The 16088-nt window shown below is 35.3% G+C and overlaps 1 protein-coding gene across 1 annotated transcript in view; it reads right to left on the reverse strand.

The window, feature by feature from the left end:
• Positions 1–16088, reverse strand: part of UBR1 (ubiquitin protein ligase E3 component n-recognin 1) — a 127244-nt gene that overhangs the window by 36587 nt on the left and 74569 nt on the right. Inside the window, exons 28-33 of the mRNA XM_045822463.1 lie at positions 13540–13626; positions 12414–12598; positions 8319–8524; positions 6735–6819; positions 5810–5959; positions 2958–3055 (exon numbers count right to left, since the gene is read on the reverse strand). Coding sequence (XP_045678419.1) covers positions 2958–3055; positions 5810–5959; positions 6735–6819; positions 8319–8524; positions 12414–12598; positions 13540–13626 — 811 coding nt within the window. The remainder of the gene's footprint in view (positions 1–2957; positions 3056–5809; positions 5960–6734; positions 6820–8318; positions 8525–12413; positions 12599–13539; positions 13627–16088) is intronic.

The following is a 16088-nucleotide window of genomic DNA, read 5'->3' on the forward strand; positions in this document are numbered from 1 at the left end:
GTGGTTGTAGGGCCTTGCTTTTCTTCACTTTGAATATATCTTGCCAATCCCTTTTAGCGTTAAATGTTTCTTTTGAGAAATCATCTGGAAGTGTTATGGGCGCTCTCCTGTAGGTAACTAACTGCTTTTCTCTTGCTGCTTTTAAGATTCTCTCTTTGCCTTTAACTTTTGGCATTTTAAGTATATGTCTCCATGTGGTCCTCTTTGGGTTCGTCTTGTTTGGGACTCTTATGCACTTCCTGGACTTGTATGTCTATTTCCCTCACCAAGTTAGAGAAGTTTTCTATCATTTTTTCAAATAGGTTTTCAGTTTTTGGTCTCTCTCCTCCTTCTGGTACCTCCATGCTGTGAATGTTAATATGTTTGAAGTTGTCCCACAGGCTCCTTACATTATCCTCATTTTTTGGATTCTTTTTTCTTGTTGTTCTGTTTAGATGTTTTTAGCTTCCTTATATTCTAAATTGCTGATTTTATTCTTGGCTTCTTCCACCCTTGTTGATTCCTTATAAATTGTTCTTCATTTTAGTTAGTGTATTCTTCATTTCTGACTGGTTATTTTTTATGGTTTCCAAGCCCTTTTTTTATGCTGTTGAAGTTCTCACTAAGTTCACAGAGCATCCTTATAACCAGTGTTTTGAGCTGTGGACTGTCTCTATTTTTAGTTCTTTTTGTGGAGTTTTGTTCTGTTCTTTCATTTGGGTCATGTTTCTTTGTCTCTCCATTTTGGCAGCCTCCCTGTGTTTGTTTCTATGCTTGGGTAGAGCTGCTATGTCTTGCTGGCTTAGAAGAGTGGCCTAATGTAGCCATTGTCTTGTAGGGTCCAGTGGCATAGCCTCCCCTATCACCCAAGCTGGGTACTAGAGGTGTACCCAACATGTGGGCTATATACACCGTACTCTTATAATTGAGCCTTGATTGCTGTCAGCAGGTCAATGGGAGGGATTTACTCAGGCTGACCGGCTGCAAGAACTGGATGTGACCACTGACCACTAACCTCCAGCCACTGTGGAGGATCAGCTGTGCAGGGGCCCACTCCACAATGCAGGACTTACTTCACAAGGCTTTGGTGCCCACTGAATCTGCCCCTTGAGTGTGTTGCTTGTGGAGGTGGTTGGGTGGTGGTGCTCCAACATGGTCTGTAGCTGTTCACTGGGTGTCAGTTGCTGGGGCCTCCCAGAAGGTACAGGCCAAAGTCAGTCACTGCCAGTGTTCTGTTCAGGGCCACCTGGCATATGCTGCAAAGTGATCTGCAGCTGGCTGGTACTTGTGCTGGGCTTGGAGGTGGCTAAGCAAGTCCAAGCCGTGAACCAAGGCCAGCTGCTGCTAGTGCTGGGCCTGGAGACACTTAGCATTAGGCAGGGGGGACATTGAGGCCAGATGCTACTTGTTTGAGTGAGTTTAGGGAAATCTGAAGCATCAGCCAAGACCAGCCATTCCTATGGAAAAACCACTGGAAACAGCTTTGGTGGAGCAGAGCCTTGGAATCACCAGGGTGAGGCAAACAGTGTGAGGCAGGTTGATAAGAGTCTCAGACATAGTGCCCACCTGCCTGCTCTGTTGGGAGAGGACTCAGAAAAGGAACAGTGGACTCTTCCTATACTTCTTCTGTCTGTGAGAAGGCTGCTCCCCAGCTCTTGCCCTGATGCCAGGTGCTACAGTTCTACCCCATATGTTTCCAGTGCCTTTACCTACTGTCTCCCTAACTGGAGCTCAGAGGGAGTAAGTCTGACTAAGTCTCTGTGCAGCCCCTTTAAGAGCAATTGCCTGGGATCCCAGCAGTTTGTCTCCTACAGCCTCAATCCCTGCTGGTTTTTACTGCCAGAAGATATGGCAAGTTTTCTTCCTGGCACTGGAACCCTGGGCTGGCGTGGCCTGGTATAGGGCTGGGACCCCTTGCTCCCAAGATAATGCTTCAGATTTTTATTCACCACAGGTGGGTGTGGTACCAGCCTGTTCCACATCTCCACCCCTCCTACCAGTCTCTATGTGGTTTCTTCTTTAATTCTATAAGTGTAGGACTTCCATTCAGCTCTATTTCTGGTGGTTCTGAATAACGGTTGTTCTGTGGTTTAGTTGTAATTTTTTAAAAGATATTCTATTTATTTATTTTTAGAGAGAGGGGGAGGGAGAGAGAAAGAAAGGGAGAGAAACATCAATGTGTGGTTGCCTCTCATGTGCCCCCTACTGTGGACCTGGCTGACAACCCAGGTATGTGCCCTGACTGGGAATTGAACCCATTAAGTCTTCGCTTCGCAGTCTGACACTCAATCCACTGAACCACACCAGCCAGGGCTAGTTGTAATTTTGACATGGTTGTGCCAGGAGGCAAGCTGTGTTAACCTATGTCACCTTCTGGAACAAAAATCTCTATATTTTGATTTCCCTTCCTAGTCTGCCTGCCATTGTTTATTTCTCAGAGTCTTTAGGTAGTCTTATCTCTCAACTGTAAAAAATACACACATGAGGTAATAGTTTAAAAATGTTGTCTTTGTTACTACTATTAATGACAATGTATTAATCATATTAGTAATAGTAATGACTAACACATAGTGCTTAATATGTATCATGCATGGTGCTACTTTACACAAGATAACTCAACCCTTTAGTCAAGGAGATAGGTACTACTATTATTCCCACTTTACAAATAAGATGAAGCACAGAGAGCTTAACTGGTCCAAGATCACATAAACATTAAGTGATGGATATAAGATTTAAGTCCAAGCAGTGTGACTCCAGATTAATCACTGTGTATACTGCTTCCCATTATAAAAAAATTATTGACTCAAGTAAAGTGATTCAAACCAAAATTAGCCAGCGCTTCAAAATCCTCTATTTTCGGATATTTAACAAAGATGTATTTGCAAACCGTATTTCAGAGCAATAAGTACATTTTCTAAAAATAAAGATTCTGACACTAAATCACACAGAGCCAAATAAAAAAATAATTTTAAGCAAACCTTTAGTATGTTTTATATTATAACCTGATATTCTGGCCAAAACAGTCGGTATCCATCGTGCCAGGGTCAAAAGTTGAGCAAGAGCTTCTGCATTCTCACTGAAAAATTATATTTAAAAATTGTTAAAGCCATTGCCACAATGTCAAACTGAAAATCTGAACTTGTGGAGATTTTTCTAAACTCTCTGGATAAAAGACTGAATGAAAATTTCCTCTAGATTAACTGCCTAGGTCATAGAACACACATGTCTAAAAAAAGTAGTTTGGGGAGGGAGGGAATTTTGAAAGTACAAGGATTAAGATTCCATCCATACTCCTTACAACTCTAAGTAATTAATGTCAGTAAATAAAATCACCATTCTTGTTTCTCAAGTCAAAAACTAGGTGTTGCCACTGATTTCTCTAATTCCCTCTAATTTACCAGCTAGTCTCGCAAGTTTTACCTTGTTAATTTCTCCTAAATTGATCACGTCTTTCTCCTTCCACCATTATTAACCTAACCCAAGTTACCTCATCTCCCACCTGTACTAGTTCAGCAAACTAACTGTTCATCCTGCTTCCACAATGGGGTTTCATCATTATCTATGTACTCATCATACAGCAGAAACTGAGGCATGTTTTAAAAGTGTAAATCAAATTGTATCACTCCCCTATTCAAAACATTTCAATGGTTTCCCATCACACATAAAATATAATTCCAACTCCTGATCTTATCTCATTCATAAGCCCCTTTATGATCTGGCTCTTTGCTTGCTTCATTCCACCCACACTGCCTTCTTGCTGTGCCTCAAATACGGTGATTGTGTTCCTACCTCAGAGCCCTTGCTGTTGATACTGCCTGCGTGTGAAATTCTCTTCACCCACAGAGTAGCAGCACTGCTTGTCCTTCACTTCACTCACATCTCTACTGAATTGCCACCATCTCAGAAAGAAGCTCCCTAACAACTTTGCCTATAAATAGTCTCATGCACTGGTCTGTCTCTAGCCCTTTACTCTGCTGCTTTAGTTTTTCATCATATTTCTCACTCAACACTTTGTATATATATGTTTACTGCTTGTCTCTCCTCTCTGTAATGTAAATTCCATAATGGCAGGGACTTGACCTAAACTATTAATAACCAAGGGGGACCACAAACGGTGTTATTAAAAGGACTTAAAATAGAAATTTGCTTATTTAAAGAAGAGTCTTGAGTGAAATTAAAATATATAATTAACTGTGCCCAAATTCACGTATCTGGGCACAAACTTGACCTAAGAATTTGTTTAGTTCTTAGAAACAAAGTGTACTATGTGATTATAACCAATTTTCTTTAAAAATACTAGCTTATTCATTTTGATAAACTTTTTATATGCTCATAACGTTAATATCTTAGATTACACTGATGTTGATTTTCCAAAAATTAAAGTGGCAAATATAATTAAATACACATTTAAGTGTCTAATAAAAATGTTATGTATGCTTATGTATTTCAGATCCTAAGTAACAAAATTATTACTACAGATTAAAAACATCACAGGACTCAAAGAGAACCAGTAGTAAGGATCAATTTAACTTGAGAAAGGATTGTCCTGAAGGATCCTATTCTTAAAGACATCAAGAAAAGAGGTGCTGAATATTTCTTTAGAGAATAATTTGCATGTTTAATAATCCTTATTTGGGGAAACACTGTAAAAAGGGCTTGTACAGGCTAACAAGTTGGAAAGTCACTATGTTTTATTATGATTATTTTATTTAGTTTATTTTTGTCATCCTACATATAGTTAGATACAGCTTTGGAGTCAGGTCTGGGTTCAAATCCTGAGTCTTTCTTGAAATAAGTAAAAACTATTCATAGTTTTCAATTCCTTATCTTTAAACTACCTTCTTCATTAGATTATTTAACAAAATAGCAAAGCAAGTGTTTAGTAGAGTGCCTAGAACATAACAATTACTCAAAAAAAAAAAGATAAATCTTTCTGATGCTACCTTCTTCTAAAAGGATGACATTCTATGTTTCAATATGTTGAGTAGAAGACAATTTCCAACTGGGTTTTCTGATGACATTGAGTGATACAGAAAGAGCAAGTACTTATTGACCTTACTTGCTAAACCTATCACTTTTGAATCCTTTTGTTGAAGGAAGACATTAAAAGTATTTTATCAACAAAATCATCTTCTTTAGCCAACTTAGGTCATTATTACAAATTCAATGAATTTTAAAGAAATTGAAATAGTAACAATAAATATTACTGTTATCATCATGTAGAACAGTGAAAATAAAAAAAATACATAATTGAGTATCCTAGTCACCATTAAAAACTAATGAATTTTCTATTAAATTGCATTTATAGATGGTCAGAATATAAACTTAGTCTAAATGCTCAAAAAGTATCCAAAGGTATGCGATGACTCTGATGTTTTTTCTACTTTTATAATTAACATTTTGCCCATGTCTCTAAAATTATAGCATTTAGATCTGCAGAAAAACAGAATTAAAATTAACACTACAAAGACATTTAGAGAAACCAAACTCCAAACAGCACCTCTACTGGTGACAAAGGACTATATAAAAAGAATAAATCTTCTTTGTATCTTTTCTGTGAATGCTAAATTAGAGATTGAAGTTCTATTGCTTTAATGGCAGTTGGAAAATTTACACAAAACACATAGATTTGAGTAAATTGATAGTCCAGTTGTTTCAGAAACTAAAGATTGGAAGCTAATTTTAACCACGGTTTTAAGCAGAATGTTATAAAATAAAAAAGTATTATTTTAAAAAGCAAATCTTCAGTTAGTAATCTAACTTAAACAGGCATAATGAAAAGATTAGACAGATTTTTATAAAATTAACCAAAACATAAATTAAAATATACCTGTTTATCGTTCGAGGTTGCAAAGGAATAATGGGGATCACAGTATTGCACAGAGACTTGCAGAGAGGGCAAAGATATTCTCCACTTTCTAAGTCGAAAAGGTCAACATGAATACGCTGCTGAAAGCTCAGCTGTACAGCTTCAAAATACCTGCAAAATTCCAAGACACAGGTCCCGTCAGAATGATACAGATATCTTTGTTCTAATCCAAGTGAGAAAAATCTGAAAATTATGCCTTGATAAACATCTTTTAAATACACATGCAAAAATCCACCAGTTATAATTACAGAAGAAATAGGATGCCCATTCTATTGGGGTAAAACTGGAAGACTCATTAGGGTAGAAAATTTTTTTTTTAAATAATTTTACTGAATCTTGTCTCCTGCCTCAACAACATGGAGATACAATGTAGACACTACTTCCTTCAGTTTCCAATGATCAACTGAAGTAGCCACTGGCTATTATAGAAAAATTATGCACTTTATTCCAATGCCAAAAGGGTGAACACTATACAAAAGATTTCCCAGGAATTAGATTTCTGAATTGCTTTCTCTTCCAGAGGTAGATCTAGAATTTCTTGTCATATTCTATCTCTGAAGTACTTTTCATGCTATGTTTTGAGGGGAATGAGATTTTTATAAAGATTACTGCTTCTTTTACACAACTATTAAGCAAATAATTAGTTTGTGAAGAGCAAGTAAAAGGGATGATTGATTAAGTGAAGAATTTAAGTTCATAACTTTACATACCAGTTTCTAAGGGTGATGATGTAGTGAGTATCATGCAAACAAAATTAGTAATGAAAACTGCTTCAATTATTTAAATAACAAGGAAAGAAGACATGGGAAAACATGCCTTTTTGTGGCCTTTACTGAACTTCAATATTCCTAGTTTCTTTCAAGAACATGTCAGAAGGACAACTTACTTCTGCCAGCACACTGCATGCATTACATGACCACAGCTTCCTGTGTAAGTCCCATATGCCAAATCTGGATCCATGAAAAGTGGGTCTAGGAATTTTGGGTATAGGAAAACAAAAATAAGAGGTATTATATTCATCTCTCCCACAGTCATAAAAAGGAAAAAAAAAGAGATTTTCAGGTCTGAAATTCTAGTCATCAACTTTCTAAGGAATGTCCAAGAAAAATGTCACAATATCAATGATAGCAAGATTCATATTCTTAATAGTAAGTAAAAAGAGAAAAATATAAAGCTAGACTTCCAGGTATGATTCTAAAATTAGTATGGATTATGACTAGTTCTACTCTTGATTTACATTTTTATTTTGAACATTAGATTTAAGTTGCACTATCTTGGTTGTTGAAGTTATTTTCTATGATTCAAGAAAATTTACTTTTGTAATTTTACAAGTAACTTGACTGGGTAATTTTAAAGGATATTTAGGGGCATTATAAGTCTACTGGATAAAAGCAGACTACAGGATTCAAAATCTGGTTTCATCACTAAAACTCATGGCCTTGGGCAAGCTGCTTCTCTGTACCTCAGTTACTTCATCTATAAAATGGAGCCAAAATTGATACCTAATTCATAGGGCTATTATAAGGATTAAGTGAGTAAATACACAGAAAGATTTGATCTGTGCCTGACATATGGTAAGTATTCATAAATGTTAGTTTTTAAAAAAATCAACATTATAACTCCAAGGGTATTTTAAAAATAAATTTTAAAAATCAAATTAAAAAATAAATTTTAAAACTACTGGTGTGCTGTAAGAAGTGCAATACATCAGCTACTTAGTATTTTGACAAGAAAATTCTTACCATGAACCTAATCATGAGACAACAATCAGACACACCCGCACTGTAAGCCACTGTACACAATTAGTGGCTTGCAGTCTTCAAAATAAGGTATCACAGAAAGAAAGAAGGCAAGGGACCATTCCAGATTAAATTATAATCAATTATAAGAGACGCAACTAAAGCAACACATGAAACATGTCTGTATCCTAAATGATAAAAGTCTAGTTAACTAGACATTCTGAGGGTATTTGAGGAAATTCAAATGTAGATTTTATCAATATATTAGGTGATATTACTGAAATGTTATTTTCTTAAATGTTATAATGGAATGATAGATATAATAATAGACTGACTTTAGTTTTAGAAAATGCATGTGGAAAATTTAGGGATGAAATGTTATGATACGTGCATAGTACTTTCAAATGGGAGAGTAATGAGAAATGGGGACATGGAGGAGGAAGAGGGGGAACAGGGGAGGAGAGGCAGAGAAGGAGAGGTGGGGGGGAGAGAGAGAAAGAGAATAAGCAATGTAGCCAAGTGTTAACAAAAATTAAGACAAAAAAATAAAACAAAAGAGCCAACATGGCATGTAAAAAACCAAGAGTCCATTTTACATATAGGTAAACTGTGATTTGACCAAATAAGGCTAAATACAATCTCTCTCCCAAACTTCTTTCCAATAGTATTTTTTCTAGTTATGTAAGTATGAAAAGAAATGTTCAAAAGGATACTTATTAAACAATACATACCCCCTGAGAATTCTATGGGTTTTCCCCTGTGCTGGGTTAAGGCGGTGGATTTCTGGACACAGGCCGATAATACCATGGCATTATTTTCTATTTTCACCTCTTGTTCTTCTTGGCAGAGGATGCATGTCAGCACCTCCTTTTCAGTAACAGACGGACCCCGTTTAGGACCCAAAGCAATTCTACAGTAGTCACTGACTGCTGGGGTGCTACCGAGAGAAATGACCAGAAATGAGGACACATATTTTGGTCACTTGTTTTTGTATTTTGGTAGATTTTATATAACTGTAGGGCAGGCACATAAGAATAAAAAGCAAAATAAAAATTATATTTAGCAATATTAGCTTAAAATCTTCCCCCCTGATTTTTTTTGGCATTTATCAGTTAATTTGCTTATTGGAAAAGACATTTTGTGTTGCTAAGTGCACAAAAAAATCACATCGCCAAGTAGAATGTATAATTATATTAAATTTATTCTACCAAGGAGCTGGGTTATCTCTTTTTTTTTTCTCATTATAAAAGTAACACATGCTTATTAAGAAATTTTAGAAAATCTAGAAAAGTATAAAGAAAATAAAAAGCATTACACTCTCACAACCTAGAGATAATCACTTGTGTTTTTACAGTCTTTCTATTTATAACATTTTTTTACATAATTAAGACCATATTACATATGCAAATTTGCATCCTTTTATTCACTTGTATTTTAGTTGTTTTCTGTCATTAAAATTTACTTAGAAACATTATTTTTAAATGACTACACAGTACACTCTTATTATATGTGCTATAATAATTTTATACATTCTCTCTTATTAGGCATTTAAGTTTCTATTCTATTTTGGTAGCTATTAATATAAAAAACCTACACTTTAATGATTTAGCAATTCTTAGGGTCAATGTGTACAATAATAAATAGTAGTAAATATTTATAAAGCACTAATTGTAACATGAGGCACTCTTTCAAATTATTTACATTATATTAACTCATTTAATCCTTCCAAGAATCCTATCTGGTAGGTACTATTGTTACCTCCATTTGTCAGATGAAGAAACTGAGGTTTGAGATGGTAACAGACTTACCTAATGACTTATCACTAGGAAGTAGCAGAGAAAGGATTTAACCCAGGCAATCTGACTTCCCAGGCCATACTCTGAACCACTCTGCAATACTGCCTGTCTATCTGTGCAGGAAGCACCCTGAAATGTCACAGATCATTCAAAAAACTGGGAATAACTTAAATGTTCATCATCAATGTAAATGGAATTACATGAGACAGAATACTACGCAGTTTTTAAAAGGTAGGTGTCAGGTAGGTGTGATACTACCTCCTAGGAGGCATCCAGCAATATGTGGGTAAGGTTTACTTTCTGATTGTCATGAGGACTAGAGAACACTACCAGAATTTAGTGGAGGAGAGGCCAGAAATGATAAATGTACTGCAATTCACAGGGCATGAAAAAGAACTGCTGCCCAAGTGCCAAGACTGAGAAACACTGAGCTCATTCTACCATATGTAAGAACACATAGATTTTACAAGACATATTATCACGTGAAAATGTGAAGTTGCAGAATATGTACATATCAGTTATGCAAAGAAAACAAAAGGCTGAATGACACTGTATGATTCCTATGGCTACATATATTTGTATGTAATAACACAGTAAAACCTATGACAGCATCTATATAAAATTTATATCTCTGAGAAAGGACAGAAGGAGGGCCCAGGATTTGGGTCAGTGCTGAAATAGAACTTTAGCTTATCTAACATTTGATTTTTTAAAATAAAAGTAAGTTAATATAACTGTGTAATTAAAATTTTATTTAGAAAATGTAAGAATATATCTGTGACTCTGGGTAAGAAAAGCCTTCTTAAACATAACACAAAACTTAAAACTCAAAAAGACTAATAAATCTGTCTTTATCAACACTGAATACTTCTCTATGGCTAAACTTTGTAACTCATGTTAAAGAAATAGATATAAAAATATGTGACAAAGTTTAACATCCATAATTTTCAAGGACTTTTACAATTCAGTAAGACAAAAGCAAAGCACCCGACAGAGATGGACAAAGGATAACAACAGGCAATTCTCAGAAGACAAAATGGAAAAGGCTAGTGAATGATCATATGAAAAGATGTTCAACCTAGTACTAACTAGTAATCAGGGAAATTCAGACTGACACTAATTTATAATTTTGATTATATCCAATATTTTCAAGTACTGATAGTAATAAGTATTGGTGAGAATGAAGAAAATAGACACTCATACACTGCTGAAAGTACAAACGGGTAACATTACTTAGGCAATGTGGCAGTATCTATGCAAATCTTATATAATTATGACTTAGCCTTTCACTTATTGGATTCCACCCCTGAGAAGAACTCGCACAATTGCATTAGGGAGCACACACGAAAATGTTCTGCACACACGCACATTGTAATAAAGGAAAATGTCCAAAATCAATAAAATATTGGATATATATCTACACTATGGGAAGCTATGCAACACTCATAAAGAATGATGTAGAATCTACACTATAGATCTATATATATTGACATGAAAAATCTGTAAGACATTGAGTGAAGAAAAAGCAAGTTGCAAAAAGGTATGATAAAATAAAAAAAAAACAAGACTCATTATTTCATATACACCTGTTTATAAATGCATAGGAAGAGGTCTAGAGCAACAGTTATTTATACCAATGGTTATCTGTGCAGAAAGATCAGAAATATAGAGGATGGTCAAAGGGGACTTACTATATTAATCTGAGTTTGTTTTCAATGAGAACACATTCATAATTTTATATGTACAATCAATCAGGCAATAAAAATAAATGAAAGCATTAAAGCCACTAATTAACCCTGAGCATACTTTTGCTTGCATTTTCTTGTATGGATAAAGATACAGTAGTCTCTTTTCCATTACTTTATAAATAGGACATTGTTAATACATACTACTGATACTAACTAGAGGGTTGGGACTTTCTGTTTATTGTCTAAAGTTTTGTATTAATTTCTAGTTTTATTACCATAGTCAGCCAAGGATAGTTTACCTTCATATTTTTGTAAAATATCTTGAAAATATATAGTTATCATTCTTTATAGTTTTTGTTAGCATACTCAGCTTGAGGATTACAGACATATTATGTATAGGAGAGTTTCTACCGTTACCACAAAACCACTATTTACTAAAAGTATCTACAACACACAGCTTTAAAGAGCAGTGAAAGCTTATTTTTAAAAACTTAGCATAGGGTCCTGACTGGTATAGCTCAGTGGGTTGGGTGTCATCCCACAAACCAAAAGGTCATTGGTTTGATGCCTGGTCAGGGCACATGCCTGGGTTGCAGGCCAGGTCCCCAGTTGGGCAATGATTCAATGTTTCTCTTCCTCCCTCCTTTCCCCTCTCTCTAAAAAGAAATCGAATATAAAAAAATAAGCATAGGAAGTATTTTCAATATTTCAAATGGGAATGCTCTTCAAACTACCATTATGTTGTATATATAACATCCCACAAACCATGGCTTTTGGAAAGCTAACTGATTTTCCAAAGAGTATACCATAGTCAGGACTCAGAAAAGCAGATTTACAAATTCCCATTCCAATGGGCTGGCTATCCACGACTATAACTATATGCATTATCTTCTTCTTTTTAAGAAAAAAAGAAAATATAAGCCAGTTCTTTATGAAGAATTTTTTAAAATCTGTAATAACTGCGGTCATTTTTATCAGAAATCATAAAAATTATATGGAATATGTGAACTGATGTATAAATGTATATCTAAAAAAGCACATGTATATAACATAGCAGGTTCAATTTCTATTTCTTCTGTTTACATCTTTGTATATTTTTATGCAAAGATCTCCAACAAACTTTACTGAGGACTTAAAACTGTTTCTCAAAAAAAGTTATATTCAATACATACGTTAAAATCTTCACTATCCCTTTTCTACCTTAAAAACACAAACTGAAAATACAAACCAAGTATAATTTCTCTTACTATAAAATTTATTTTGGAAAAACATTATATGAAGTGAATATGTAATATTTCCTTAAAAAACTGAGTTGCTAATTTTTAGTTTTGCTTTGTTTTACCTCTCTTCCTCCATGATGGAGTCTTCTTTCCCAGACATTTCTGATGCACTATTATCATACATGAGTTTGTGAGTTTCAATGAAGTTTTTCTGTAAGGCAGACATCTGAGCCATAATCTTCTGGCGATGCAGCCTAGCAGCTTCAGCCTTTCTTTTTCGTTCTGCTTTTTCTTTATCATGAATAATCTGGGTATGACAAAACCACAAAAATTAGGTAAGACCTATTGTTACAATTTACATATACTATTCAGCCAGGCAAAATTTCCCAGAGTGAAAGTCTGATAAAATTGATTACTGCACCCCTTATGCCTAGGTTCAATCTTATATCTCAAAATTAGCATACAGTCTCCATAGCATCATGCAACTAATTGCTCCTTTGGTACTTCAATAATTTAACATAAAGGTGAACTACCTTAAATACTTAATAAATTGCTTTTTAACTCAATGCAGGTAAATTAAGAAAAATATTAAATAAAACAAAATTTTGAAATCATCTGTCAATCACTTAGTCACTGACATTTAATCAATTTAAGCCAATCTGATGATGTTCAACAGTTATTCTTAGACATGTTGCTAAGACTGAGAACTTGAACAATATTACTAAGATGTGCTGGCATTATTTTATTGTGCAGTCTAACTTAAGCCCAGTGTATTCCTTTAATGAAGGATAGCAAAGAACTATAAGTAATAATATTCTAATAATTTTAAGATTAAAGTCATCAAAATTCAATTTATTATATTAAGGAAATTTATAACTAAATAATATTGCATTTCACTGAATCTAAGCTGTATCATTATTTTATGCTCCACTAAGAGTGCTGCTGATTAAATTACAAGGGGCTGTGGAATGTAAGGCATATCTCACTTCTGGATATTAAAATGTTGTTTAAATTAATAAAGTATTTCCAACAGAGCTCCATGGCACATCTATTTCCCCTGCCTTTGTAAAGATACATATGTTATATTGGATACCTACATGTCAAGCACCACTAATTGCTGAATGATAGAAGATGGATATCTCACATACTTTACAACAAACAGGTTCCTTCTAACAAAAAGCAGCAGCTTCCTGACATCAGCAAAGTTCAAAGACAGAGAGACAAATGTCACCATTATTATGTTATTACCTCATCATTCTTAATAGATTCTGATCCTGATGTAGTTGCTACAATTAAGCAAGATTTTTCTCTTAATCGCTTCACTGTGTCAAACATCTGAAAAGTAAGTGTTAAAAGATTTGGTTACATTAACCAGGAACAGAAAAATGCACTAATCTGATTTTGCCACCAAATCTCCAATGTCTTTGACCTAAGCTGTGCGCACGCACACACACACATACACGCCCATGTGTACAAAGTGACTCCTGACCGTGACAGACACCTCCCCTAATTGTTAGTAATCGAGCTAAGAAGGAGGTTGCAATGCAGGTAGCAGAATCAACTGATTTAGTCTTTAGGTGTGACCATACCTCTGCTTTTGCCAGGAAAAGTAAAAAAATTTAATTCTTTATATTTAACTATAGTCTCATAAAAAGCAATCCTGCTATATACAGGATTGCTGTTTTCTCTGTTCCATTTTCACTTCATCATTTATCTTTGGAGATGTTTCCACAACAGCTACCTCATTCTTTTTACCAAATATCAAGGTTTCAGTACTATGATGATATATCCACAAACTTACTAATATTTTGAAGGAGCCTCAATCTCATGTGGAAAATTCTTCCATAAGGAACTTACAACACAACTTTATATTAAACATTTGGATAAAATACCTAATGTTTGTAAGAGCAGATACTTGGAATAAATCTTCAGTTTATAACGCCTTGTCTGTAGAATATAAATGTTGAATTAAATGATAGTTCAGTTTACTTTCTTTTTTTTATTATTTGAAATTTTTATTGATTGATTGATTTTTAGGGGGGCGGGGGAGAGAGAGAGCACACTACTGACTTACTGTTCCACTTACTTATCTCATTGGTTGATTCTTGTATGTGCCCACACCAGGGATCAAACCTGCAACCATGGTGTTGTATCAGGACCACACTCTAACCAACTTACCTAGAGACCTGGCCAGGGCCTTCAATTTACTTTCTTAATAAAGGTAGATGTAGTTAACAAATACTTCTTTTGTTTTTGTTTTAGTTTTATATTTTTAAATGATTTTTAAATGTCAGTAAATTTAATACTAAATACTCATAGAATCTATTTCAAGAGAAATCTTAATAATATTACTTTATTTTTTTAAAGAGTTTATTTATGTATTTTTAGACAAAGAGGAAAGGAAAGGTAGAGAGGGAGAGAAACATCAATGTATGGTTGCCTCTCGGAGGCCCCCAGTTGGGGACGTGGCCTACAACCCAGGCATATGCCCTCACTGGGAATCAAATCATGACCCTTAGTTTCACAAACCCGTGCTCAATCCACTGAGCTACACCAGCAGGGCTTAATAATATTGTTTCATAGTTACATATCTGATTACATTAAGCTTGCTTAAGGAGTGTCGCTGATTAATAAAAAGAGCTGACTTTTTGAAGTACAAATTAGTACAAAGATCTCCACTGATATGAATGTGGAAAATAACCATTCTATATCTTAATTACCAGAACAATTATCTAGCTGATAACATCAGAATATTTAATAAATGCAGTGAGGGGAAACTCCATAACCTTGGCTCCACATTTTCACATGGAGCGTTTTCCATTAAAGTAACACTCCTGGCCTGCCTCCCTACCCCTTATGCACTCCTCCCCAAGGGCACTGCCATCTACTCAACAGTTCACGCTCCAGATCCAGGAGTCATCTCTGACTCCTTGATTTCCCTCATCCCCTTCCATCAAATCTGTTAGCAAGTTCTATAGATTCTACCATCGAATTTTACCTAAATCAGTTCAGCTTCTTGCCATCTGCATCCTAACTTAGGTCATGCTCACTTCTACCAGGAATACTGCAATAGTCTTCTAATGGTTTCCCTGATTTTACTCTTGTCCCTTATAATCCATTTACCCTAGAGCAGACAGTGATCTTGTAAAAATATAGACCAGATACTGTCACTTAAAATCCTTCAATGGTTTCCCACTGTACTCAAAAATAAAATCCACCACTTTACCTTGACCTGTAAGGTCCTATATGACCTGGCTGCTGGCTGCCCCATGACCTTGTTGCCTACAATGGTTGCTCTCCCTTGTTGTTCTCCCTCTCCCCCTTGTATGCCAGTCATGCTGGCCTTTCTGGCTACCTTAGAGCTTTCACTTTACTGTTCTTTCTTTCTAGAGTACTCTTCCAGATTCTTATAAGACTGGCTTCGTGTCATTAAGGTCCAATGTTACCTCCTAACAGAGACCTTTTCTGATTACCCATCTAAAGTTACCATCTACTCATCTGCATTATCCTGGTATTTTCTTGTTCATTGTCTGTGTCTCAATTAGTATGTGTGCTCCATGACAGCAAGCACTTTATCTGTCTCGTTCAGAGTCTAGAAAGGAGCACAGCACATAGTAAGATTCAATGTATGTTAACTGAGTGACATATTTTGATTTATTTTTTTAAAAAAACTTCATTAAGCCCTGGATGGTGTGGCTCAGTGGACTGAGCACTGGCCTGCAAACCAAAGGGTCACTGGTTCAATTCCTAGTCAGGGCACATGCCTGGGTTTCAGGTCAGGTCCCCAGTGAGGGGCA

The sequence above is a fragment of the Phyllostomus hastatus genome, unplaced genomic scaffold, assembly GCF_019186645.2.
Source record: "Phyllostomus hastatus isolate PE091 unplaced genomic scaffold, TTU_PhHast_1.1 phas_scaffold_501, whole genome shotgun sequence".
NCBI lineage: Eukaryota > Metazoa > Chordata > Mammalia > Chiroptera > Phyllostomidae > Phyllostomus > Phyllostomus hastatus.